Source organism: Nipponia nippon, unplaced genomic scaffold, assembly GCF_047370975.1.
Source record: "Nipponia nippon isolate SJK-2023a ecotype South Korea unplaced genomic scaffold, ASM4737097v1 scaffold_25, whole genome shotgun sequence".
NCBI classification, from domain to species: Eukaryota; Metazoa; Chordata; class Aves; order Pelecaniformes; family Threskiornithidae; genus Nipponia; species Nipponia nippon.
In genome coordinates this window covers 5,661,606-5,689,592 of record NW_028262342.1, presented here as the reverse complement: position 1 = coordinate 5,689,592, position 27,987 = coordinate 5,661,606, and the positions used below count along the sequence as shown (strand labels likewise).

At 55.1% G+C, this 27,987-nt stretch overlaps 2 protein-coding genes across 23 annotated transcripts in view; both read left to right on the top strand.

Annotated features, from left to right (window-relative positions):
- The window catches only part of NFASC (neurofascin), a 96,882-nt gene extending 85,076 nt beyond the window's left edge, over window positions 1-11,806 (top strand). For all 22 annotated transcript variants that reach the window (XM_087761664.1, XM_087761678.1, XM_087761673.1 and 19 more), the window contains 2 exons: window positions 254-323; window positions 6,177-11,806. In XM_087761664.1, coding sequence (XP_087617790.1) covers window positions 254-323; window positions 6,177-6,408 — 302 coding nt within the window. In that variant the 3' untranslated portion in view covers window positions 6,409-11,806. The remainder of the gene's footprint in view (window positions 1-253; window positions 324-6,176) is intronic.
- Window positions 11,807-16,064: 4,258 nt separating this feature from the next.
- The window catches only part of CNTN2 (contactin 2), a 34,186-nt gene continuing 22,263 nt past the window's right edge, over window positions 16,065-27,987 (top strand). Inside the window, exon 1 of the mRNA XM_009465597.2 lies at window positions 16,065-16,191. The gene's annotated coding sequence lies outside the window, so the exon portion shown is untranslated. The remainder of the gene's footprint in view (window positions 16,192-27,987) is intronic.

The window sequence follows — 27,987 nt, the reverse complement described above, 5'->3', positions numbered from 1 at the left end:
ATTAAATTTTTGCAAAGCAAAGATAAGGCTTAAGAAAATTCACCAGTTAATACATCCTCTCTTGGCACCCTTTGCAAGCCCTTTGCAAGCCCTCCCGGGTGCAGTTTTTTTACCAAGTCGATGAAAAGCTGTACTTCACCCCGCAGGGATTTCACAAAGACAGCCTCAACGCCAGCTGCTGTTACTGTCTTGTAAAGCTTTTATCTTCTGTACTGCTTTCTAACGTGAATGCTGGGGATGTGCTTGTTTACAGTACGAGACAATAAAGATGAGCATCTAAATCCCGAAGACAAGAACGTAGAAGACGGGTCGTTTGACTACAGGTATGCTTCCATTGGCATGTGTGTACCCACGGACCACGTCTCCCCATCAGCCCCGCTCCCAGCCATCACAGACCTCACCGTGCTACCCCTCCACATAACCGCAGCACCGCGGTGCCACACAGCCTCTGAAATTATTTCTCCCACCTTCCTCCTCCTGCCTCCTTCCCTCCGCAAGTCCTCTACCAAAGGAAACATTTCCCACCTAAAACCCTGGAAGAGTAACCAGGCTGCGAGGGTGCTGCTAAGGTCTCCTCCTTCCCCTGTCCCAGCCTGGGAGGATCGGTCCAGGCAGAGAGCTGGGACTCTGGCATCAGCTACCCAGGACACAGCTCTCATCAGGTGCAGATCAACTTTAATGACACTCCTAACACATACAGAAAAAAAAAAAAAAAAAATTAAACTCTGAAGCAGCCTGAGGCTATTTCAGGTACATCACCCTGTAGCTCAGCCTCTCTCTTATCCATAAGAGAGTATCCAGGAGAGAAATGCCCAAAGTTATGCTTGGCTCAGCCCTGAGAGCATGCAGAAGTACTGACTGAGGGGCCTGCCTGCATTCCCACCAAGGCGTTTCTGTAAGGTCCCCAGGCAAACCCCGCGGAGCCGCCCTTCGAGGGCTGCAGCACAGCCTAGCAGCGGTGCTGCTATAACTGCTCTGGTTCCCCCCAGCGCCGCTCAGCTGCTTCCACGCAAAGTGGCATCCTTTGAAGAGCAGCAGCACCCCTTTTCACTCCAGGAAAACTCCCAGGATATCTCAAAGGGACAGGCGCTCTCCCAAGCCTGCTCACGTGCAACGCAGCATTCACAGCTCCGCTGCCGTTAATGGTTGCCCCCACGGAGCAGGAGCAGGTAACGATGTCAGGTCTCATTGGATTGCCCACACTTGACTGGTGACAGGGATGTATTACAGCACACCCACCTTGCCCTTTGAGCACCTACAGTGGGCTTTGCTTTTCTTTAAAGAAGAATTAAAATGCACCTTTCCACCCGAGCTGGATCCAAAGCCCAATTAGGCTAGCAGGAATTTTTCTCCTGACTTCAAAAAAGGGGTTAATTAAAGCCCATGTCATTACTGATACTCCTAGCATTACAAACTGAGGTAGCAAAGACAGGAAGAATTTATTTCCGATTCAATAAGGAATATAACAAGACACACGTGTTCCACCAAAGACTGTAGAGAAGCAAAATGAATATATCTGCCTGCACACAACACAACTGCAAGCAGAACAACTGCAGCCCTCAATACGATCACATCTATATTGTTAGTAGCATGGTAGCTCTATTTCAGTAGCGACTCTTTCTCCAAAGGATGCTGTAAGCCCAAAACCCCCCAGTCTTCTGACAGCACGAGACAGAACGCAAACACACCCCAGCAGGAACCAGCAGAAGCGGCACGTTGTAGGAAAAGGTCGCCATTCTTTATTGCCCAAAACACCACCCGGGGGCAACACCTTCCTCGCCTCCCTGCGAGATTTGTGTTATCGTTTCTAGTGGTGGCAAGCCAGACCGGGGCAGTTCCATTGAGTGCAGATACAAATTGCAGTCTGGGGATGTTCCCTTCAGATTCCTGGCCGGGACAGAGAACGGCAGAGAAGAAATTAGCGCAGCCTGGTCCTGCTGCAGGCTTGCCCCAGATCAAACGCATCTCTTCCCAAGCAGGATTTCACGAGCGCAGGCGGTGTTCCTTGTACAGATAGGATACATCCACAAACATAACTGCATACTGCACAGGTAGCATCCATGCTTTGACCAAAACAGGTCCCCTTAATGCTCCGAGATCCTCTTGGTTCCCAGATTTGTGGGATGGTGTAAATAGCACGTAGCAAGCCTGAAACACCTCATCACCCAGGAGCTACCCACACACAATCCTACAGGCTCAGCTCCATCACCTGGATCTCGGACAAGGTCTCCACAGCCGAGCTTCTGGCAGTACGCACTGATTTCAGAGATCTGCTTCTCAAGAGTCCGCTGAGGTGGTTGCAGTCAAGACTTCCTCACCCCCATCGCTCCCAAGGCAACTGCATTACCAGGGACCGCTTGCCTTGCACAGAAGGAAAACCGAGCTCTTGGCATGGCTGGCAGCATTGCGACAGTCAGCAATGTTGCTTTTACTGCCCAAGCACCATCCAAGGGGCATTGCCTTCCAGGCAATGGGAAGGAACGGGGTAAACCCTTCATCCTATCACACAGCAGCTTCTGCTTAGCTGAAGCTCAAACTTTTATTGACAGCCCCGTTCCCAAAAGTTTGCAAGCTAAAGGCAGAGGTCAGTAGAAGGGCAATGACCAAGCTCCAAGATGCTCCCACGTTTTCAATCACACTGTCCCGTGACTAGATGGGGGAGAAAACCCAATCAAACAAGAACAACAACAAACCAGCAACCCATAAACTTTGCCCCCTCCTTCTCAGGAACAACAGGTTTCCTGGGAGAAGTAATAGGAGGCTTCCCTCAAGGAGGCAGAAAGGAAGGTGAACCTGAAGGATTGATATGAAACGCTGTTGGCTGATTAAGATTCAAAATGATTGCGATGTTAGGCGCAAGGAGGGTAGCAATTAGTATTTCAAGTAAGGACAGGAATTGAGCTGACGTGAGTTCTTCATTGGTTCCCCCCTCCCTCCACATAGCATGTCTGATATGCTCTCATCATATCTCACGTCCTTAATGCCCTGTGCATGCAACTTTCAAATCTCTGCAGCCTATAATTAAGAGATACTGTCACATCTTTCTGTTCCACTAACAGAATAATGGTTTTCCTGAGCAGAGGCTAAGCTGAGAAGCTTATTTTCAAAGCAGGAGACCATTATCCTTGGACAATGTTCTGTGCCAGTGACTGTGCCTCATTATACCAAATGTTTAAGCTGCATGTGGGGGAGTTGGCTGGAAACCCTGGCCGCTGGGAAGGGAAAGTTGAGTGGTTTTAGCTTCTGGGTTCCCGTTCAGATTCAGGATAGCGTCCTGTGGCACAGGTTACACGCTGCAGGCAGTGCCAGCTTGCCCCGAAGGGACCATCTCGGCAGACATCAAGACAGGAGGACACACAGCCATCCTCCGAGCCTAGCAAGGGGAGGAGAGGTCTGGCGAAGCAGCCTGGGGAGGTGTAGGCTTGTCAATAGATAACGTGATACGGGTGCATGACTATAGCGTGGAAACCCAGCAGAAGGCTGGAGGGGAAACGGAGCGACCCATTCACTTGGCCCTTGTCCTGCTGCATGTCAGTCCCCAGCAGCGACTGCTGTTCCCTACAGCCGCTCGCTGATGGACTTCAACCACAAGCCCTTTTTGAACAGCCTGATGGCAAACAGCCCGCTTCCCACCTGCACCACCCACTGCTGCTCTGGATTCGCTTTCTCAGGGAAGCCGATGAGGCTCATCCAGCTCCGAACAATTATACTGGCTCCATTTGGTATAACGAGGCAATTAGCTCCATGAGGAATGCAGAGTTTCTTTTTGGTTTTTAGCACTGCCCCTGTAAATGCAGACCTCATCATATCTCTCTCTGATCAGGCTCTTTCTGCTTCTCTCTGTTTTATTCCCATTCTTTCTTCTCCTTTTCACCTGGTCTATCCACATGGACCATGAAGGTCTCTTGAAAGGTAGGACCACGTGCTGCCAGAAGTCCGGCACATTTAGCTTTTTTTTTTTTATATTTTCCTTCCTTCTAGCTATTTATTTCTTTATAGCTGAAACTATACCTTCCCCTCCCTATTCCCATGTACCTGCCTCCACCTAACACATTAAACAAGATCCCTCTAACTCCTGCTGGCATCAGGGGTACCCCCATCTCCAGCGAGCTGCATCTTGCCTGGCACTGCCCTGTGGGCTGGGGGCACCCCTGAGCGCAGCCAGGCCCCCAGCCCTGCGCTCCAGCGGCTGAGCCCTCCTGGCCACGGGTTGGACCTGGGGACCATGCCCTCGGTGCATTCAGCACCCTGATGCCAGACACCCAGGGGATGCTGGCAAGGGATACGAACAAAAAAAAAACGCTAGATCCTAAACAATCTGCCCGCTCTTTGTCTCAGTCCTGAAAATCCTCCCTCCGGCTCAAGCCTCCCCTTCTTCTCAATGATTTATGCAACTCAGGACAGCGTTTCCCAAATGGTTTTCATCAGGGTGCTCTGGTTCTCTAATGCACACATCAGCAAACCCCATAGAAATCCATTTTAACAGGGTTATATTGCATCAAGATGCTGATGAATATCTGCTTCGCCCTCCTAATGCACTAACAGGATAAATAGTACTGGAGAGAGGTAAAACCAGGGGGCAGGTTCGGGAAACGCATTGCCGGGGTGTTTGGTGCTGCAAACCCCCCCATTAGGGAAAATCTGGCTCTAGATTCAGCTTTAACTGAACCCTAAACCTTGGGAAAGGATATTGCAAATAAAGGGATCTGGGTTTTGCCACTCTCTACTTGGCATTTATTGGGCTTTCTAACTGGCAGTCCTGCTTGCAGGCTGAATTCTCTTCCTCCTCCCCTCAGAAAGCAGCTGCTTTCAAAGCTAACAAGTTATTTTTTATTGTGATGCCAAGTTAACACAAGGCCTCAAATATTGGTTTTGTATTATTGCTTAATTCACAAAGTGCTGATATGAGGAAATACATTAGAAAGCTCGTGTCGTACTGTGGGATACCAAATTCCTCTCCCACTGTAGGGAGCTGATGCCATTAATTAAATGGCATGAGAGAGATTTAATGCCTTCCCCAAGCTGAAGAGCATTTTGCTCCCTGGCCCAAGCAAAGCGTTTCTTGTGCCTTTGCGGGAGGCAAACACCTTTGTGTGGACACAGACTGTCGAGGGCTGCAGTCAAAGCCCAGCACTTTTACCGATTTTAAGAAAAATAAAGGACCAGAGTAGAGTGCCGTGCTGGGGAGCGAGCCTGATGAGTCCCAAGCTAAAACAACAACAATAAAGGGACAGGAATGGAGGTGGGAGGACAAATGTTTAAGGGACATATGTGATACCTTTAGTAATATTACAGAATTTGCATGCTGGACATAAGATCAAACATGAACTAAGGACTAGTTGATATGAAAATTAATTTTCATATACAGCAATCCACTCTCATCCTCCACACAATGTTATCTGTATTTATGAGATACCAGCCCTTGCCCTCCAGAGAGAAAACAGCTTTTCCCTGGTTTTTGGTTAAAAGGGTTTCTTTGAAGGGTTGTTTTTTCCTGCGTGTCAGACGATTTATTTTTCAGTGACCTGACTTAATCTTTCTAGTGAAAAAGAGAAAAGGATAAAGACTTGAGCAAACAAGCTTAGATCCTCAGAAACAAGCTTGGAAAGGTAAATTCCCATGAGTTTTGGAAGCTGCACAGAACTTGGCATCCTATACATGCCCCCTTGCAGTGCTTTGAGAGTGCTTCCCATTGCATGTAGCTATCTAAAGAGCCGAGCGTGGTTTTTGCAAGGATATCTGGAAACAAATCTCACAAAACCAGGTTACGCCAAGGTTGGCTAAAATGCTGAGAGAAAGAAAGAATATAAGCACTGACAAGGAAAGGATATTTATAACGTACATCCAGTTGGACTGATCTAAGCATCGTATGCAACATAGGTTAAAAAAATTGCTTTCTAAAAAGAAAAAGCACAAAGGTTGGGCTCGCAGAAATACCAACCACAGCACCAACTGCACAGGCAGCTGTGGGCCTCCTGCGCGGAGGCTGCCTCCCCACCTTCACGTACGTGCCAGACACGTCGTGACTTGCTCTCTGCAGTCAGAGCACCCCGCATTTGTGGTCTCTGGTCAGTATATTTGCACACTGGATTTATTTTTGAATATCCAGACCTTGGGTGAAGGTTGTAAGCCCCATTCTCAACCCTTACTGTGTCTGTCTGTCTTCTGCTACCCAGCGATGAAGACAACAAACCCCTGCCAAACAGCCAGACCTCCCTGGACGGCACGATAAAGCAGCAGGAGAGCGATGATAGCTTGGTGGACTATGGAGAGGGGGGCGAAGGGCAGTTTAACGAGGACGGCTCCTTTATCGGCCAGTACACGGTGAAGAAGGACAAAGAGGAGACCGAAGGCAACGAGAGCTCGGAAGCCACCTCCCCAGTCAATGCTATCTACTCGTTGGCATAGCGCAATGCACTGAAACCACAAACAGCCTGAGGTGTTTGTAGTGGATGGGGGTTAACCAACAGCCCCGCCGCCACTACCTCCAACAGAAACGTGTGAATGAAACCAACCAACAATGACAAAAAAAAAAAAAAAAAAGAAAAAAAAAAGAAAAAATCCAAGCAAACAGGCAGACCGGGTGGCTGCCGATGCCATCTTATCCTTAGCAAACGAGCGAACGGCAAGGACTCCCGGGGCGCGGATGGGTTGTAGCTGTAGCTGAAATCTGGGCTGAGCCAGAGGGGCTGGAGGAGGAGCGGGATGCTCGAGCTGCACCCCAGCTTCGGGGCTGGCCCCAGCGCCCAGAGCCAGCCCGGCAGGGGCCACGATGGGCTCAGCCGCCCAGGCTCCCCGAGGCCCTTTTTGTTGTTTTGGGAGGGAGTTAAAAATTCTTCTTTTTAATCTTTACAGGAAGGTTCCAGATAAGAGAGGAAGGGGGAAGGAAAAAAAAAAAAAAAAAAATAGTTGTGGGAAGGGAAGAGGGGTGAGCGGGGCCTGGGCAGAGTAGCAAACGCAACATAAATGCACGAAAGGAGCAAAGCGGTGGATCTTTGGGTAACGACACCATGGCACTGTATTACCAAGATGTCCATCCTCACGGCAGCATCTTGCCCATAGCCTTTCCCAAACTAGCCAGCGCCACAACCTCCTTCCCGAAAGATCGAGCAGCAGCTACACAGGGCAGAGCGGGTCCCCTACAGCTTCCCTTGGCACCGTAACTGCCATCGGTGCTGAGGCTCCACAGTCCATCCCCCCTGCAAAGCCCACGGGGAGGTCACCCGCCACCCCTGCGGGGCTCCGGAGCATCCTCAGAGGACAAGAGGTTGCAGAAGAACTTGTGGGATTCGGGGAAGGACAGTCAGGTGCTGCTCACCCTCAGCCCAGGATAACAGCATTGCTTGCCTGGGTAACTGTAGGCAAACCATTTTGGTTCAGTCTTTGCTTTGCAAGAATTTGGGGGGAAACTGCCCCCAGACCATGCCTGCTTTCTTTTAAAGGCAACTCCATAAATCTTATGTAGCAAAGAGGGAGTGGAAGCCGGACCAGTATTAACACAGGATGAGGGGACTAGAAATCACTTATTTTTAAAAATCAAAGCCCCCCAGTCAGGATGAGAAGCACCCACCAGGATGGGGTGGAGGATCCCCTGCTGCTGACCTGCACCGCAGCCCCCCATCAGCAGCTTGACCGGTTCAGGGACGCGCATCCCTCGGGAGACGGGGAGGAAGGCACATGGCAGCAGCGCAGGACCCGAGCTCCACGTCCTCCCCGGGCACCGGGGATGAGCCAGATCGACCGTGTTTTCCACTAAACGCTCCTCCTCATTTCCGAGAGTGGCCTTCTCCCCTCCATCAATCAGCCTGAGCGAGACCCTTCCACGAGCGAGCGCCTGCACCGTGGGACTCCCCTCCGCTGTCTTATTTACATATCAAGACAACACGCGATTTAAGTTAACCCGTTAACACACTGTAAACAAAGCGTCTCGGATAGGAGTGCTCCTTCACATGCCTTACACAGCTTCGAACTTCCCATGAAGTTTAATAAACTGACACTATTCCCCCACCGCTTACACGCCCCTAACGCGATGGTCTTCGATCCGCCAGACCAGTAGGAGTAGGATGCCTGGGCAGCTCTGCCAGCTGCGACAGCATGGGTCACTGTAGAAGGTAGAGTTTTATACTAGACAGTCCTTAGCGGCCAATGCCATCTGTATTCTCCCACTCCCTGCACTTTTGAAACCAAAGGTACCTTCGCTGAAAGAGATCGGGCTTCTTCAGACCGTTTCACAGACGGCGAACGATGTTAGGATGGATTTTTCTTTCATTTCTTTTTCTAAGGAGGATGGTTTTGTTCAGCATAATGGATTAAATGCAATAGGATTAATGCAATTATTCTTTTAGCTTTCGAGCTGGTTTGCTATGAAGACATATTGCTAACAAGAATACTTCTACTAATATGGATTGTTGAGATGGACTTTGCCACATTCTTTAAGCTGCTAATGGCACAACTATCCTGCGCTTCGGGAAGAGCCCGGGCCCGGTCAGCACCCGCGCAGCACCTACTGCTGGATCACACAGCAAAAACAGGAGAGCGCTGGATGCAAACCGAACAGCAAAGCAGTTACACGCACCGTATAAGCCAAGGAGGGCTTAGGCCGGCGTTAACAGGCAGAGCCCCCTCCTAGAGCTGGGGGAGCTCCTGCGACCCAGGGCAGCGCAGGGACGTCCCCTCGCCACCGCGCAGGAACCCATCTGCCAGGGTCCTCCATCCGTGTCATCGTACGGAGCAGGAGCCGTACGCCTTGCTCTCTTACTGTCAGTGTAAATGCATTCATGCAACAAACCTATTTCTAGTGCTGCCACTGCTCCGGTTTAAGGAGAGCATCTCCCAGCCCGTTCCCAGGACACGCAGCAATTGTATTCGGTTTTTAAGCAAACGCACCAGGCCAAACATAACACAGCCCTTGGTCACGGGGATAATCACTTCCCAAGCCTACAGCTGTCCTTACAACGTTGAGTTTGCATAACTTCTTGCCCAAGCACTGGTGGAAATGAGGAGAGTAAGAAACTACAGCCTCTGCTGCTGAAAAGGCTCTGCTGCCAGAGCTGAGCATCTTCATTCACACCCAGCACACCAGATCCTCGCTGCTTTGTGGACCAACCGCTAACGGGGACCACGAGACCCTTGGCTGCCATGCAACACCTCCAAACCTCAAGAAAGTTGGTCAGGCATTACTGGAAGCAGGGCGGTCTGTGTCACGTATCTGTATTACATGCCGTTTATATTAAAGCCTGTATTTCTGTCCTGTCATTAACCACCATCTTACTGAGAAAACCTCTTAGCATCCATTTGGAAATGGAGAAGTGTTTCTCCCTGTAGCTTTGCAGTCTGTGCCCTACAGCATGCCGCAGCAAGCGGACAGGGAAGGAGCTGGACCCAGCCCAGCTAGTCCTGTCCTAACCCCCAAAAGTCTCGCAAAAGCAATTAGAGTCCTACCACCACATCACTTTCAGTAACCAGAAAAGGAAGGTGATGTCCGCAGAGGGCCCGGTGGACAAACGGCTCGGTGTAAGTTACTTGGAGTCTTGTATTGGCTTGGTGTAAAAATTACGCAAATATTCTAAGGTTAAGTCAAAATTATAACTTTTTTGTGAAACTTCCCCTAGAGTTTTGGAGCCCAAAGAAAATTCTCACTAAGTTCAAAACTCATCGTGAGCTTAACATTTTTTACTCCCTTTAATAAAGATTCAGTAGATGTTTGCACGTGCAGTTACTGCGTGGCGGGGAACAGAGCCCACGCTCCAACCACCAAAACCACCGCAGCTCTGACAGGGTGACGCCGCCCCAAAATGCATTTGCTCCCCAGAAACAGCGGGGACCAGGCTGCGCCCACACCAGCACCGCGGCCACGCTTCTGCTGAGCAAGTGTCCCTTGAGCACTAGGAGATGGACGGAGACCCCACACGCGGCCCAGCGGTGCTGACGGGTCTTGCCCACCCGTCTCTGCCTGTTCGGGTGTGCGCCGTGCCGGTGGTTGTGTCTGCCTGTCCCTAGTGTCACCCTGCGGGAGCTGCTCTTCTCCATCCCTGGCTGTCCCTCTCCGGAGGGGACGGGCCAGTCGCCTCGGCTCCCACTACCCATAGCGTAGCCCCCAGGACAGGCAGCGGGGCTTGGGGGAGCCCTGCATCAGCCACGCTCTGCTCGGAGGGCAGGACCCCTCCGAAGGGGTCAGTCTCCATCGCAGGGGGCACCGTCCCTCTCTGGGATCTGCACAGCCTCTCCGGAGCAGGGCACACTTTCATCTTTTCTTTTGCAGAAGATCCATCTTCATAAAGGGTTTAAATTAGGGGGCAACACTTAATAGATAGATAAATAAATAAAAAGAGAAAGAAGAGCCAGACCCAAAATCAATTGCTCTCAGAAGCTGGGGAAAAAGCAGTTTGGGTCCAACTCCCAACTTGCAAACTTAAGCCTGGTTCTAAAACGGTCTGACCCAAAACCTCATCCATGTCCGGGACACGGATCCAGACTCTGCCAGCTGCACCCAAGCCCAGGGACACAGCCGCCGCTCCCCAGCACGCAGCCTTTGCTGTTTGGAGCCCTGCATGCGTACAGCTGCCAATACGAACCGCAGGAGCGCAAGTGCGGGATACGAGGGGGCACTTGCTGTGTTTATGTGATCTTGAGGCTGCTCCTATTCTCCCTGAAGTGATGTTGCAGTAAGAGACAGAAAAGCAGCGGGGAAAAAACAAGTTTTGGTACGAGCCCCAAAATCCTGCTCACAGAAACCCCAGCTGTCTGTCCTGTCTGGACACCAGGTCACGACATCCCCGTGACACCCCCCCCGCCAGCATTGCCTTCTCGCAGATGACAGACCCCGAGTCCATGTATTACGGTCGCTTCCGACAGGAGAGATCGACCTGTCGACGAGGAGCCGCAGCTCCTGCCGCCATTGCGCCCGGGGGAGCGGGCTGGGTGCGAGGGCAGAGCCGCGCAGCATCGTCCGTCACCAGAGCCGTGCCCCTCGCCGTGCCTTACCTGGCACGCAGCGCTCGCTCCGTCCGTGCCAGCGGCTGCCCTGGCAAGCCCCAACGCCTCTCCTCGCTCTGCAGGTCCCAGCAAAGCTGCGAGTTCAACCTGCAACACAGCATCCGTCGTACCAGGCTTAATTGTGTACTAGCAGCAAATTATTTCAGTTAAGCAATAAACAAACCTAAAAAGAAACAAAGTTCTATTTCTTGCACTAAGACCTGTTTTATTAACGAGAATAACAATGCTTTTTTGGTCCTAACAAAATAACCCGCCGCATCAGCAGCTCCCCCTTCCCAGCAGCGCCTGTCTCTCCACGTCCTCCGCAAGCGGGCACCGGGCTTTGGTTGTCGAGCGCAGTCTAAACCCCGCGTCAGACCCACAGAACAGACTCCTTCCTTCGCAGTACCGAGTTTTAAATGTTCGTTCCTCCCGCTCACATCAGAAAGAAAGCATTGGACTGTTTTGTTTTGCTTTAATTTGTAAATATATTGCCATCCATCCATCCTCTCTGTAAAACCTCCTGGTTGTTCTAAAGTATTCTATGTATTTATTTGCCTTTTTTTAAAAGCAAAAAACAACACCTTTGCGTTAACCCACTTGTTCCAATGAGAAATGTATAGCTGAAACTGTAAAATTAACAGTTTACAGTGAGAAGATTTATGGACTACAGAAAAAAGTTTACTATAAGGACTTATAAACTGACTGCATGAGAGATGAAAGAAGGCCAAAATACTCAGATATCATTTTTTTGAATCACTGTAAAAAGAAAAGACTGAATTTTTTTGTATAGAAAACACTAAACATATAATAAAACATTGTTCAAAACTCATGCTAAGCCCGCAATCCATTTCCATCAGCTTTCAAAAGGCAAAAGCCGGCGCCGCTGCCGCCGCTCACCCACGGCGAGCGCCCACCGGGCACGTGGCCCTTCGCAGCCTGCGGGACCCCGTGGTCCCCAGCGGCCCCCAGCGCCTCCCCCTGCGCCAGCCCTTCCCCAGGAGGGGGAGGCTGCTCGAAAGGACGCTCCCCTGCAACCACCCGAAGGGGAAGCATCGCCCAGCCTGAGCACCGCTGCGGCGACGCAGCGCGTCCTTCCAGCAGGTCCCTGCTTCTGCTGAAGAAAATTTGACCAAGTGGTTTAAAAACCTCAGCGTCTCCTTTGGCACCCTGCCAGACCGTTCTGGTAGTTCTTGGTTTATCTAGGCAAAGCAGCACAAGCCCTGGGCCAAGCCTGGCAGCAGTAAGACACTGTGGATACTTTGTTTTCGGCAGCATCTCCCAACAGCCAGGCGCAGAGCTCAGCACAGCACAGGACCGTGCCGAGATGTGAAAGCAGCAGCCAGGGTGGCGGGATAGGAGAAAACCCTCCAGCACGGCCCTCCGCCCACCAGCTTGTCGCAGCGTGGCCGTTCTGCGGGCTCAGGGCAGAGGGGACGGTTCCCAGAGCCCGTGCAAGCTCAGTGCAGCAGCTCCTGTGCTTCTGCTGCGGCAACGCAGCACGAGAGGCTCACACGAGGTTGCAGAAAGGGCCTGGGGAGCGGCAGGTCTTCACTCCTGTTGCACCCAAGCAGGCTGCAGGGGTGGTGGCACAGGCAGGGCAGCTCTCCCCACTAGTATTTTTACAGCCCCCCTGCTCTGGGTGCTCTGACATCTCCCACCCACAGCCCGATCTGCTCAGCCACATTAGCCAGCAGGAGATGCTTCCTTCATTAAAACCTGGTAGAGGCTGAAAGGCGGGAACAGCCCAAAGCCCCGGGACAAGCCCATCAGAAGTACCCCAGGTGAATGGGACGCGAGCGGCTGCACAGGCGGGGAGGTGCGGTGCTGGCCCGTCTCGCCGCACGTCGCCTTTCGAGGCGAGGAGCCCGGCCAGTGCAACGCCGCTGCCCCACGGGTGGGTGGGTGGGTGGGCTGGCAGCGGCTGGGCCGGGCAGCACCACACGGGGCACCCGGCACAGGCAGGAGAGCCCGTCCTCCAAGAGGACAGAGCACGCTACTGGGATTTCAACCGATGCCCTGTCTGATGTCTGTCTGTCTGCTGGGTGAGCGTTGTGAAAGCCGGAGAGTTTAACTTCTCTCCTAGCTGTCAACAGGGTTTTAAATAATTGCACGTGGCTGCCAGCCCAGAAGCAGCATTAGGGGAACCACTCAACGAGCAGCAGTATCTGCTCCCAATGACTTGGGCAGGAGCACATCGCTCCTCGTAAAGCCCTCAATGACCGTCTCGGAGGCCAACGAGGCCTTGGTGCAGGCAATGGCTTCCTTTCGAGGTGGGGAAACTGAGGCACAAAGGAGCAACAGCTGACAGTTACCTGGGCATACCTGGCATGTTTGAGACAGTGTGCTGGCAAACAGCAGCTCTGCATCCTCGCCGGTGGCGGCTGCAGCACAAACTCCCTTTGGAAGCACACGATACAAGCTGGAGGAAGAAGCCCCCATGGCCCAGCAAACATATGGGAGCGTGAGGGTTTAACCCAGCTCCCCCCGCCTGCATCCTGGCGGAGGAGCCCTGAGCGATGCCTCCCCGCGGGGCCAATCCTGCCGTCCCCAGCCTTTCCTGCCCTGAGGCCCTGAAGTGCTCTTAACCGAGGCTCCCAGGTGCAAAGCCTTGACGAGAATGGGCTGAAGGAAGGGGGAAAAACAGCAGAGCCTATTTGGCTAATGAAGATGTAATTGCTGCAGCCCTCGCTAATAGGATGAAAGTCTTAGTGCTTCCTACTGCAGGGGCTTTATCCGCCCCCTCCCCACCGCTCACTTGAACAGCGGTGAGGAAAAAAGCACCTTTTACTCAGCGTAGGAGACCTCCCGGTGCAGACCGGGGCGATGGAGGCACCAGCCACCTGCGGTCCCTGCCCCAAGGAAGGATGAAGAAGGAATTGCACTTGGCTCTTGATGCCGATATCCAAGCTAACTGGAACCCAGGGACCCCCCAATACCTCAAAGCCGCTGCTTCCCACTGCCCACAGCCATGGGGACCAGCGGGGCCCAAGGTCTCAGCCTTGCAAAGGGCTGTGCAGGCGGCTGCTTCCATCATTCCCAGAGGACACACGGCATTTTTATCATCCAGGAGCAAGCAACGATGGACCCATCCTCATCCTCGCAATCGATACAAGGGGAGACACGCACGCATTAGCACTCATCCCTTTGTATGGCATGATAATGACACCCACTTCTTCCCTGACCTCTGCCCGCCCGGTGGGGCAGTGGGGCTGGATCGATGCCGACAGACTGCCTCCAATTACCCTCCTCCTCCTCCTCGGAGCAGCAGCTCCAGCCTCTTGCCCATTACCGTAGCTAAGAGCCATCCACTGTCAGCACTGGGAGTATCCAAGGGAGCCCTTACAGAGCTGCTTCCTCCCCCAGCTGCTGTTGCTGCGGTCTCGGTACATCTGCGCTAGGACGCACACCCAAGAGGTCACCGATGCCCCTGTCACCTGCAGAGACCCTGGGAGAGCTGCTGATAGCAGAGACACAGAGGAGACGGGGCAGAGGGCAGGTCCCCCTCCCTCCACTGGGGACAGGGCTCGTCACCTCTCAGGTTTCCCTCCATTAGTCCTTTTGCTGGGGGTCAGGATCCAACCCTGTTCTTCCTTTCTGTCCAGCAAAAGCACCAGCTATCCCAGGTGAGGTCTGTGGGAAGGGCTGTGGCCAGTTTCTCCCAGTCTCACCCCAAAACGGCAGCGGGGAGCAGAGAACGGGGCAAGCTGGGCAAGGGGACGGGAGATGGGACCAGCCACACGCTCCACTCCATCACAGGCACTCTCCTGCCTGCACCCATTTGCTGGAGGAGTCAGGGCCACTGGAGCTTTGCCAATCAATAGAGATACTAATGCCTTAATTACTCCTCTGTAATTGCAGGCTATTAACCTGCAGACAGCCCCAGCGCCCATTGATCTCCTTACATCATTAACAGGTCTGGGCTGGAGCTGGGAGGGCTGCAGTGTGCAGGGTGGTCCCTGCCACACTCCCGAATCCTCCGCTTCCCACCTCGCTGTGCACAGTCCGGCAGTGACCTGCGCACCAGCAAAACCCGCGGCGGGGGTCCTTCGCACAGTAGCACGCTCAGCAGCGACAGGATCGGCAGCATCTCTTTCCCCCAAACCTCAGTGCCTGCGGGGTATCATGGAGGAGGTTCTGGAGCATCCCTGTCACATCTCATAGCATCGCTCCACCCGGACAGACCTCCCCCAGCAGCCAGAAAACAGCAAAGATCTCATGGCTGCAGATATTCACCGGGAAGGGCTCCGGGTGCAGCCTCGTGGGGGGCACAGCTACTGTTTGCAGAGCACTCCCAACATGGGCAAGCTCAGCCCTAAGCCCCTTGGACCACAGCAACAGCCAGAGGCGGCTCCTGCACACCCAAAAATCCAAAGCTGACCCCGGCTGCCACCCCGTCCCCCCAGGCCAAACGCCAGCAGCACGCAGAGCCACCCGCTTGGTCACGCACCGCTAACCCTGCCGCGAGGAAACGCCGTCCTCCCCGGCGCGGCGCAGGTCGGGTACCACGTACGATGGCTGCACTCAGCTCGATGAAGCTTCCCAAAATTTTGCTGTACAGCAGTCTCCCCAGCGTGCATATAAGCCTGGTTATATGTGTATATATACAGATACACATATAGATATTTAGGCACGGGGGTGTGCATGTATACAGAAACATGCACACACTGCACAGTGGTGGGTGTCCCTGTCGAGACACCCCTCCAGCTGGGGCTAATCCCTTCCCTGCTTCCACCCCACAGACATGGGCTCAGGCGCGGACCCCCCCCATTCCCCCAGTTCCCCCCCAGCCTACACCTGCTCCAGCCCCAGGGACGGGGCGAGCTGGCGGCGATCGGGGCAGACGAGGGGCTTCTGCTGGGGACTGGTGGGAGCAGCAGCCAGGGAGGCTGAGGAAAGGCATGAATTATGCATGATGCTGCAAGTCGCTCTGCTTCCCTGACTGGTCCTTGGACTGTGGCAAGTGAGGTAAAGGCAGAGGAAAAAAATACCCTCTCCAGGGACCAGCGTGGTGGTTGGCAGCGAGCGAGGGAGCGCGCACGCAAGGAGGGAGGAGAGGGAGGAGCACATCCTAATGCAGAGATGCTGCAGTGGCTTTGGGCACACACATCCACACTCGGGCAGGCACCAGCCAAGCACTGCCTCGCAGCCGAGCCTCCGGCAGCAGCGGGGCCCCGCGGGCCCCCGGCTCACGCACGAGCATCCACCCGGCACAAGGTAAGTGCCTTCTCCCTCCTTCCTCCATCCAAGAGGGAGGAAAGAGGCTCCGGGTTTCAGGGCACCATTCCCCGTCAGAGCCAACTTGCAGGCGCGTTCGGCTTCGCTCTGGCGAGAGGAAGCCTGCCAGATCCCGCTCGCCTCCGGCGGGAAGAGGGAGGCAAGAGCAGAGGGTCGGCTTGGGCATTTCTCGGCGGGCGATGGCTTTGCAGGCGATGCGGGCTCTGCCTGCGCTGGAGAGGAGCCGGGGGTGGAGTTGGGAGGAAGGGGGGGCCACGGCTGTGTCACTTGTGGCAGGGGCTGAGCTGAGGTCGACACGGCTGTCAGCAGAAACGTTCCTTACGGAATAAGTCTGGGAATATTTTTTTTTATAATTATTACTGTTATGCTTTTCCTGGTGCATTCTGGCTGGGGGCACTTAGAGCCCGCTCGCGGGGCCAGGCATCTCGACGCGGTGCCTGGGAGGGGCAGGGGGGGCTCATACAGTTTTTACTGCACAAAACTACTTCAAGCATCTCCAGCATGGGCTGGCAGAGCCAAGAGCAGCCCAAGGGACCCAAGTTTCCTCTCCGGGGAGGGAGGACAAGGGAGACCACAGTGTCCCAAGTCCCGTCCCTATGCACCCCCAGTGAGGGCAGATCCCGGGTGAGCGGCGGGAGGTTGGGCTGCGCCGGGCACACGGGGGTATTTCTGTGTCCGAGGCTGGTCGGGGTTTTGCAGCGTGTCAGGGAAGCTCAGGGCAGCGGGGAGCCAGAGGGGCTCAGTGCAAAGCCATGAACTAGAACTTGCCCGTCCCAGGCCTGCGCCACGGTGGGCGCCGGCAGGCAGGGCACTGCTGCGCTCTTTCCCGCTTGCAGCGGGACAGACGCTCGGACGGGGAGCAGCCGGTGGCCGGGCAGGCTGGGGTGCGCTTCGCGGGGCTCCGGTCCCACGCCTCAAACTTCCTGAGCTCCCTCCTCCCGTTGCACCTCTCCCACGCCGACCCACCGACTCCCCCAGGCTCGCACCACTCCCACGAGCCGCAGCATTCCTTTTCTGGCTGGACTGGGGAGTATTCACAGGAGATTGTCATCTCTCTACGGAAACACTAGTTGCTTTGAGGATGGGAGGCAGCAGCCTCTACATCCAAGAGCTGGGAACAACCCAAGCCCTCCCGAGCAGCAACCCCGGCCCGAGGCTTTAGCCAGACCCCCAGAACGGCTCCTGCTCCTCCCAGGCCATCCCCAGGCACGTCCACAACAAGCTCCGAGGGTACAAAGCTGAAGCACAGGCTCTTGCATGAGATTTAGGAGCAGGTTTGCATCCGCGGATGAACCTCTCAAGGCTGTGTATTTGGTACTGAGCGCACCCGACAGCAACAACACCAACCCTGAAAGCCGCTTGCTTTGTTAATAGAGGAAAGCATCAGGTCCCAGACTTTCCAGAAATAGCTGTACTTTCCAGGGGTAGATTAGAATTACCCAAGACTAAAGAAAACAGAAAACGAGAGGGTCATGTCAAGCCCAGCTGCGCGCTCTCCCTGGAGCACGATTAGGGTAGACCAAGACAAAGGGATGCTAACGCTCTTCTCCATCACCCGATCAATTACAAGCAAACAGAGCAACCTTGACTTTTGTCACTCAAAATACATCTGCAGAGAATTTAATGGCCTGTGTTATTATTTTCTCTGCAGATTTACCACAAGCAAATCAAAGGAGGCAGAAAACCCCACCGTGTCATTAGGGAGGTATTTCTCACACACGCACCAGACGTGCCTAAACACGGTGCACGGAGGATCTGGCCCATGGAGCTGGGAGCCCACGTGGAGCCTGAGCTCACATGCACTAAAGCACGGCCCGGCTGTTTGCCATCCTGCATGCTTTATGTATGTCCACAGTCCAAATTATCCATGAAGAGTCATCGACCTCAAAGAGAGGCAGACGCCTCCCCATGTTGCTCAGTGCCTCCTCCCTTCAGCAACCCCCGAGATCCCCCATAGCATGTTGCCTGTTTGCAATGACCATGCCACAAGCACACCCCAGTCTTCGAGACTTTTCCTTGAAGGTGCTGGGCATGAAGCAAACCCACGCAGTCACCTGGAACACATCCCATCCCACCCCATCCCGAGGGAGCCTCCCGACAGCTCCCCAGTCGAGAAGCGCAGGGCTCCCTGCTCAGCGGAGCAGAGCTGCGGGAGCCAGCGAGCCCCGGGCTCAGTGGCCGCAGGGCTGGCTCCCAGCACTGGGCTCGCCCATGCTGGCCAGCCCGAGCGTTGCCCTTCTGCTCAAAACAGGGATGGGTTTTCCTCTGTCTCATGGGGATTGGCTTAACACAGCACTGCCTGTAGTTCTCAGCAGCTGGAGGCACATTTCTCTCCTTCCTACATCAGCGTCGTGCACGATCAGCCCTGCTTTCCAGGGATGAGGAACCACAGATGGCCAGGAAGATTTTGGGATGGGCTGATGGCCACCCTGTGAGCCCCGGGCTCCGCAGCAACGGGACCACATCGCTGCACGCACCCCCTTCGCGCCAGGTCAGCTTGCAGCATTGCCACATAAACAAAAATGCCACGTGGGAAACCCTGGCACTGCCCAGGGGCCTTCAGGGATGCTGTTAAAGCGCAGACACGCAGAACAAGGCAAGAGAGGCTTCCTTAGAGAGTCCTTTAAGAGTCAAAACACATAGATGGAAGGGAAGAAACATTATTAAAATCTGCTGTGATAGGCTGTATCAGGCTCTTTCACTGTCTTTCCTGACACAACATGTCTTTGGGTGCTTGTGGAGCTGCAGAGAAGGAACAGGTCTCAGCAGACAAGGAGAAAAGTAGACTCCCCAGCAATGGAAAAGCTCTTCCCTTGAACCCAAAATGTTTTCTTCTCCGTGACAAACCCCCTTGGTCCCATTGCCACAACGCAGCTGTAGGGTCCAGGATCTCACCGCGGGGATGTTCAACATCACCGCAAGGGAGATGGCCCGAAACCTCAGGCAGCATGAGAGGTATTCCCACCCACAGCCGGTTGTGAAATACTGAACCCAGCCCCCCCAGCAGCCTAGGTCCTAAATTATTACACATATTATTTATTGTATAGCCTGTAGAGCTGTCAGTCCTGCACCAGAGAGCCATAAAACAGGGAGCAAGGAAGAGGGATATATGTTTTGTGCTGGTTCTTGCTTGTTTTTATAAAGAAGAGAGCAGCTTAGCAGTATTTGGACACTGAATACTAAAACCACTTTAACAAAGGCAGTCGAGAAGGTTGGACACTGGGACGATGCCTGCCAAGGAGCAAAATAAATATGACACCCTTGCAGGGGACACCCTACCCTCCTCCTAGGAGGGAGAGGATTTTAGCATTGCTTCACCAAGGTCCTCTCTGCCTGGGGATGCTGCACCCCCCAGCATCCCAGTGCCCATTGCCGCCCCAGCATGGCCAGCACAAGCCCCCAGTAGGCAGCAGGGCCAAGGCGAGGGCTGAGGAGGACGCCTGGTGCCACGCATGGACCCCCACCGCGCTGGGAAGGCTCTTACTGCTGGCCTGACCTTACCCAGCGACACAAACAGGGCAGCCAGTGCTGGTCTGACGGGCTGGGAGGCGTTGGGGCTTCCCCAGACAACACATCACCTTCCCGGGGCTGCGTTAGCCAGAAGGTTTCCCAAGTTCTGCACTTGTTTTTCCTCGCTGCAGCCTCTCCCCAGGACCAGCTCCTGCCAAGCGATTTACCAGGCGGCGGAGGGGAGGGGACGGAGCCAGGCTCCGCCGCAGGTAGGGAGCTATTTATACCCGTGCCACATCAAAGAGTTTCTGCTGCTGACGCCACGGTAGCACTAATAGCAGAAAGTGGGTGGGTTTGCGAGGCTGGCAGCGCTGTGGATATCCCAGGGTTTAGGCAGAGCTCCCCGCGCCGAGCTGTGCGTGCTCGATGTGTGGTGCTGTGCTGCAAGAGGAAAGGAAAACCTGCAATGGGAAGCTTTATTTTGGGGAGACGATAGCAGCGTGTCCAGCCAGACCTTGACTCCCTTCCCGTCCCTTCTGCCAGCATTCTGCCTGACATTCAGCCTGTGTCAGCATCCCCTCCCGTGCAACCCCAGCTTAATAACCTGCATTTCCTAGCAAGGAGGTTGCAAGGTTGTGCTCGGCTATACTGAGAGTGGTTTGCAATACAGTGAATTTGCAGGAGTGTCTGTAAGAAGGGCCCAATATTTGCAACTTTCACAGCTGTAATCAGGGCGTTAACAAGGATTTCAGGCAGACACCATCTCTCAAACATCCATGTGCTAAACTGGACTCACTTGTGGCCTTGTTTTCAAAGACTTTGAGCATCCTTCCAGGTGCTATCGACCCAGGTTATCGATTGAAATACAAGTCTTCAGGGAGAGCTTAAGAGCTGCATGCTGGCAGCCTCGGTCAAACACCACGCCAGTGCCCGGCCCACGAGGCAGCAGGCAGCTGGTGGGGACCCCCCCCGAGCAAAGCTTCCTCCATCCCCCCCGCCCTGGGGTCCGGGGCCCGCGTGGGAAGGTCTCCTGCCTGTTTCTGTTGGTCTCCTTTGCTTTCCAACGCGCTGTGCTGGTCCCCGTGGCATTTCCTCGGGGCTGAGCTGCGGCAGCCGCCCCGGCAGCGCTGCCCGTGGACCCCAAGGTCTCGCCCGGAGGTGGCACAAGCCTGGTCCAGCTGCGGCGAAGCCTCCAGGTCGCACCGAGCGCTTCAGTCCCAAAACCCTGGGCATTTACCAAGGGCTTATTGCAGCAGAGCTGAGGATCACACAGCTCCAGCTGGATCTCCACCACTCTGAGGCACTAAGGTGATTGCAGCCAGAGATGGGATCCGGCCAGTTCAGGGAAAGAAAAAAAAAAGGGTGCAAAAACACTAATGGCAAAGCTCAGATCTGAAATTCAAACTGCCTGGCACAACAGAGGAGCAGTAAAGGCCCACTCATAACATCACCTCTTTTATTACAATTAGGTTTTACCACTACAGCGACTCCAGTCCCAAACCCACCAGGCCCCCGTGCTGCGCACCCCCAGCCCGTGTCTCCGCACGCTCCCAGTCCGCGTCTCCGGACTGAACGCAGATCCCGGCTTTGTCTCCCGCACAAAGAGGCGCCGAGCTGTGCGCAGGGATGGGGGTTTGCCTGCCTGGGGCTGGGACACCAAAAGAAAACTCCCACCGAGACCTGCGATGTACATGAATGCACCAACCGATTATTAGGAAAAAAGCACTTAAAAGACACAGAGAAAACAGAAAGTGCTTGAAGACCGTGCCTTAACGCAGCTGTGCTGCGGGGATCGCACCAGGGAGCCCTGCCTGCTCCTTGTGCCAGGATGGGAAGGACCAGACAGGCCTGCTTTGTCCCCAGGTGCAGCTCAACCTCTCCCCGCCGTTAGCAGGAGTTGCTCTTGGGCAGCAGGACCGCCCTGCCTGTGGCACGCTGCACGCTCGTCCCGTAGCACACCATATCATCCACTCGGAGCAGCAGCTCTTCTCCAGCGAGAGGCTCCAGCTCCCGCCGCTTTGCTCAAACACGGGTCCATCTAACATTAAAAAAATTGACGCAAAAGGCACGAGCGCGGCAGCCTCAGCCCCCTCCCAGTAGCGCAGGGCCCTCCCCAGCCATGCCAGCGATCCATCTGTTGAAGCAGAGCTTCCTCATGTCCCACGGGCAGGGCTTTCCCTCCCCTCACAGAGATTTTTCTCCCATCTTTTCCAGATGTTGGATAATCTGGGCTGCCCCCCTCACTGCACCCTCTGCTGCTGCCCTCCTTTCACCCGCCACTGATCCAATATTGATCCTATCAAGCCAGTTCCATTACAATTAAGTTAATCAGTGATTGATAAGATGCAGCAGCACAGCCAAGGCGCAGGGTGTGAGCACCCGTCCCAGCACGTCCCCTCCCCAGCTGGTCCCTCAGCCCTGGGAAGGGGTGCCCAGGGCTTTCCTCCCGCGGGCAGGCAGCACCCAGCACACCAAGGCACCAGCGACACGAAATAAACCCAGCCACGCTGGAGTCACCGCTGACCATGCCCCCGTGCCACGTTAGCCCACGCACACGTGTCTGTGCACGAGCCCACGCACGGGTACCCCGCGCACTGAGACACACAGGTACCAGCCGGCGGATTCACGGCACAGCCAGGGGCTGGTTTAGGCACCATCCTTCACACGGGAGGCTCTGCTCCTGCACCCATTTCACACACCAAATCCCACAGCCTGCTGCGCTCTCCAAAACACTTCCCTAGGGCCCGCGCACCTCGGGCCCGGCCCTACAAGGTCTGCTCTGCACAGGGAGCAGGAGTGGCATCGCTCTGGATGCTCCGTGTCAGAGAAGCACGTTAGTTTCCATGGATATGGTGATTCAGAATTGTTGCAGATGTAAATTGGTTTGCAGCGCACTGGGAGGAGGCCTGCAGCATTCCTGCCCAGCCCCGCAAGGCAGGACGGCAGCACCGAGCCCCTTCAACTCAAAGCAACAGGACCAGAGCCAGATCCAAACCAAACAAACTCCCACCCCAACTTCAGAGGTGTCCAGCAAACACAACTAACTTCTCTTCCAGCAGCAAGCAAAGCAGGTTTGCATGGCGCACTACCCCTCAATGGGGATTTTGCTGCTTGACTTCATGTCTAAAAGTACAATTCCTTTCAGCCAACAGCTCGCAGAGGCAGGCACGATGCTGGCAGCTCTTGCTAGGGAAGGGCCAGGGACACAGAGGCCATGCTGGGGGTTACGACCACAGCACAGGCAGGGCAGGGCACCCCAAACTGGCAGCAGTCACCCTGCAGCAGAAACCAGTCATGGCTACAGACCACACAGAGAACCAGAGCAAACACACAGTGCCAGCACCCAGCGATACCAGCCCCGACGGAGCTCAGGCCACCCTTCCCAGCCACGCTAAGGGGCAAACCCCTGCACCCATCCCCTCCTGACACAGCCCTGCCATGCTGCAGCTCCCCACCCTCCTCCTCTGGGTGCTCAAATGCCCCCAAATTAAACATTTACCTCTTCTTTCCCCCCTTACCTCTCTCCATCACGCTCGCTGGTCTCTGCACTGAGCTGGGAGGGCAGAGCCTACCCCTGCCTGCAATTATATTAACGAGGCTCATTGTAATTGCTCACACCTGGGGCATGGGGCCAGGGCAGCGGTGCTGGGCTCCGGGTCAGCCTGGGCTGCGAAAGCCCCTTGCTCCCTGCTTGGTGGCTCTGCTCCCGTTCCGGGGCTCAGACCCTCTACCCCAGACCGTCTCCCTTCTCCCCGAGTTGGCTATTGAACTTCAGGGCCACAGCATCGCACCTCGCCTCCCCTGCCTGCCGCCTGCCTGGCCCGGGTCCAAAAGCAGCAGCGAGGGCAGGCAGACAGACGGACAGACAGACTGAGAACACCAGCTTTAACCCACCCCACCTGGGGGTGAGCTCCCGGTCCCCAGGTGCCCCCTTCACCGCAGCAAAGCCCCCCCGCAGGCAGGATGCACTGTGCCGGGCACTGCAGTGTGCAGAGCACGTCCCCCGCTTCGTGCTAACGCCTCGGCCCATCGGGCAATAACAAATGCATCCAGACAGCAGAGCCCCGGCTCCAGCCCCGGCTGCGGGTGGCATCGCCGCGGCCCGGCAGGGAGCTGCCGGCAGGGAAGGAGGCCAGGCTGTGAGCACCATCTGCTCCTGCAGCCCCAGGCTGGAGGCTCTGAGCCTCCTGCAACCAGTCTCTGCTCCTCCTGTGCAAGCACAGCCGGGGGGAGAGCTCTCCTCCTGCAGGTCCCCGCTCTCTCCCCTCCTCTGACCCCGCTGCCCAGCTCCTTGGGGCGATGCCAGGGAGCAGACGGGGAGCACCAAGCCCAGGGCAGGTGAATACGCCCATTGCGCAGTCCCTGCAGCGGTGACAGCAGCCGTTGTGCAGGCTCTGCCCCGGGCAAGGGTGACAGGGTGGGACAGGGACAGCCGATGCTGCTCCTCTCTCAGCCTGCACAGCAGAGGAGAAGGGCTCTGCCTTCAAAAGCTGTGCGGGGGCAGAGCCTTTGGGACTTTTCTAACATGCCAAGAGCAATCCAAACCCACCTGGGCAGGAGAGAGGGCACACAGGACCCTGAGCTGTGGCTGGAAGTGTTTCTGGGACACATCTCTGCTGCAGCAGGGGACAAGCATCAAAGCGAGCAAGCAGTGCCTGCAGCACTGCTCTACATCAGGTCCTGACCTGGGTGGGGGAGCAAGGATCCCCCAGTAACTGCAGACAGGGTTTGGTGCCCGTTAGGGGATGACTGATGGGCCTAGGGAGGGCTGAACGCCGCCGCAGGGCTCTGAACCCCTCTGAGGGTGCTTTTGGTCCTCACTTGGACCTTGCAGACCTCACTGCTTAGGATGGCTTTTGGGTGGTCCCAGGATTTCTGCTGCAAGTTCTGGGGCCACCAACAGATCTGAAACCAAAGAAGCTCAGGAAAGGCTGAATCCAGAGTTTGCATCTAAATCAACCTCTCCTGAGCACAGGCAGTTTTACAAGAGGACAGATACATTACAATAAAACCACTTGCAACTCAGTGAAACATGCTGTTCTGGAGACAGACAAAATGTACCTAACCTTGAACAGGTTTTGCAAGCCAAAATCCAGCAAAGATCAAAAGCATGCCCTTTCCAGCCTTAGCACTGATCCTTAGTAAAAGGGACGCTCACAGCACAGGACAAATTCCTGCATCACCCGCCCTCAGGAGCAGTCCTTCCCCAGGGAATGCTGCAGCAGGCGGAGCTGCCCCACTCGCACACAAATGCTCATCTCCTCACCCGACCACAGGAGACTGAATTACACTCGTTTATCCTGGTAACAGATAGCACTTTGCCCGCGCTGGCCGTGTCATCTCTTGTTGAAGCCCATCTCCTACCAAAAGCCGTTGCTGGCCCCCACGCCCGGACTCCTGCTGGAGTCGCCTCCTCCAGCGATGCTGCTCCACAGTCAGAAGCGGCGCTGCGGGCAGCGGGCCGGGCAGCACCGCTTCTCCCGGAGGCTCGGGAGGACTCAAAATCTCCCTGTAGCTCTCTAACTCTGCCTCCACGATAATGGATCGCTCCCAGGTCCCAGGGGCTCCAGCAGAAAGGGCTAATGCACATAGTTTGAAGTGTGCCCATGCCTCCCTTGCTACTGGAAGTATTAATGACAGCATCCATTAGCAGGGATGACAGATCCCCTTTCCATACAACAGAAGGCTCTCGAGTGACTGTCAAAATACCCTATGAAGAGGGGAAAGAACAGGTCCCTGTGGGCACTCTTCTAATTAAGGACGGAGAGCAGGCCTAACCATCAGATGCAAAGCGCACACCCACGCTTTGGAGAAGTTCAGAGTCAGATGCAGGGTCCACGGCTCAGGGCTGCGGCTTTAGGACGCCCCCCGGGTCCCAGTGCAGCCCCAGGTGCGATCGCGCAGCATCAAGCCCTGGGGCACAATTTGATCATGGCACTTAGGTGATGAGACAATCAGGAACACACAAAACAGTATCTGAGAGGATTATTTCATCCAGGCTCTAATTGCGAACAAATACAGCATCAGCACTTGTAGAAATTACTCTGTTACTCTCTTACGTGTTCGTTTCCTGCGGATTTTACCTGGAGCTCTCCCTGGCTGTCACATTCCTAATTTTTTACAAAGGAGTTAAAGCATGGGCTGGGCTGAGGCTGGATCCAAAAGAGCAAAACAGCAGCATCTCCCCGTGCCCCCTCCGCAAGAGCCTCCCCGTGTCCCCCCTCGGCCCGCAGAGCAGCAGCACCGCGCGTCTCGTCCGTGGAAAGGGCCCCAGGTGTTTTGGGAGCAAATACGTGTCTGTGTGCGTGAGGGGGATTTTGGAGCAATGGAGGGATGGACACAAGGAATTGAGATGATAAAATGCTGCGAACATTAAGGATCAGAGCAGATGTGGAGATTGGGGTGGAAAGGGGGAAGCTGCAGAGCCGGAGCCAGCAGCGGAACTAGGGATCAAACCTGTAGTTTACACCATAAATAATGAATCGATCACTAATTAAATAATTCAAACCAGCTTAATTTTTACGAGATACCAGCTTTGCTCGGCCGCAGGGAAGGAAGCCGAAGGGGGATGCTGGCAGAGTATTCCCGCAGAAGGGCATCGCAGCTCACCCTCCTCTCCCTCCTGACCAGGTCTCAGCTCGGCCCCTGGGACCACTGCTTGCTTCCGCGAAAGCACCCAGGAGAGGCAGGATGCAATTTGCTCTTGCTCAAACGAAGCATCTCCATTTCAGACAGCAGAAAGTGCAAAGTGCTGATAAAACCAGAAAGGCGGCAGAGGGACAGGGGCAGCCCAGAGGAGCCTCCAGCCCCGAAGGAGAGCAGGCGGCCAACGCCGCGCTCCCCGACCTCCTCACGCCACCTGCTCCTTGTTAAAATGACGAAATCCAGCTTTCCCCAACTCTTTCCTATTTGTTTTAAAAGTGAGAGGAAAAATGAATAGAAGGGAGCAAAGCTGCACCCAGGCAGCGCCTTCGCGGGCAGCTCCCAGGGCGCAGGCAGAGGACTCGGCCTCAGAAAAGGGGGCTGGCAGCAACGGAGCACAGCGCTCGTACTTTAATTTGCTGCCGCTGGGTGTAGGGAAAGCTTCGATGCTCGCTGCCTTTCACACACCCTGGGCATTGTAACACAGCGGTGAAGAAACCAAACTTGGAAAAGTCAACTTATTAATTAGTGCAGCGCTGGCATCGCCTGCAAGCCCACATCGCAGCGCTGCCTGCAAAACAGATCGAGCAAAAAGCTGGTCCTTGTCCCGAAGTGCTTACGACGTGAGCACAAGACACATGAGAGAGAAGCAGGCAGAGGGTGAAGGCAGGGGAACAATGAGGCAGTGTTAGCTGAAAGGCCGTGGGTTCAGGACACCATTTGGGGCATGATTCTCGTTGACATCAAGTGATTTCATGTGACTGACTCACTTCAGGGCTGCTGGAACAAACTGCGGGGAGCAGCGCTCATGTAAATGCGGCTGACGCCTTCCCCGCTGTCCCCGAATCGCCCGTCGGTAACCAGCTCGGCCCTCTCCCGCCGGGCGCTGCCGTTTCGTTGTGGCGGGGTCCTCCTTCCCCGGCCGCGCAGTACAATTACGCACCACCCTTATGTAGGGGCCTGTCACATAAAAAAATATTTAACCAGGGTACAAGCAAGCTCTCTTGGCGCTGGAGTGGGAGGCTGGGATGCAGCCTTCGGACCCAAGCAAGATAAAAATCGAGGAGGGCTTGGGATGGAGTCCCCTCCCTTTCAAGTGTGGGTAGCAAAATCTTATTTTCTGGGCGAGGACACAGAGGCCAGGTGGCTTTTCCACCCAGCCGCAGGCAGGACGCGAAGCAAACACGGGACTATCGCTGTTTGCTCAGGTGCGTTTCAAGGGCTGCTGTTAATGAACGGGGCAGCGGATTTTTTAAAGCAGCGATGCACCGGGGGCTGCATCCCATGGGATAGAAAGCTAATCCCTGCTCGGAGGAGCTTAGGAGCAGCACTGCCTGCTCGGGCAGACAGATGGGCAGGGAGAGGAGTGGAAGCGGCACCAGCTGGAGCAGAGGGATAAGCAGCACTCGCAGCCCACGAGCAGCCTGGCTCTTGGCAGCGCCTTCAGCAGCAGCTCACCGGGGTGCGCGTTTGGGAGGGCACTGGGGAACGCGAGGCTCCGCCGGGCTGTGGGGCTCCTCAATGCATTATTTCAAAAGCGTTTGTAAACAAAGAGGGGAAAAAAAACGGAGCCCAACATCCCCCTCCGAGTTACAAGGAAAGCGGTGCCCGTGCTGAAGCTGCTCCTGCGGTGGGTGCAGCCAGGAGAGCGCAGGGACCAGCGCCTGCACAAACAGCTCCCTG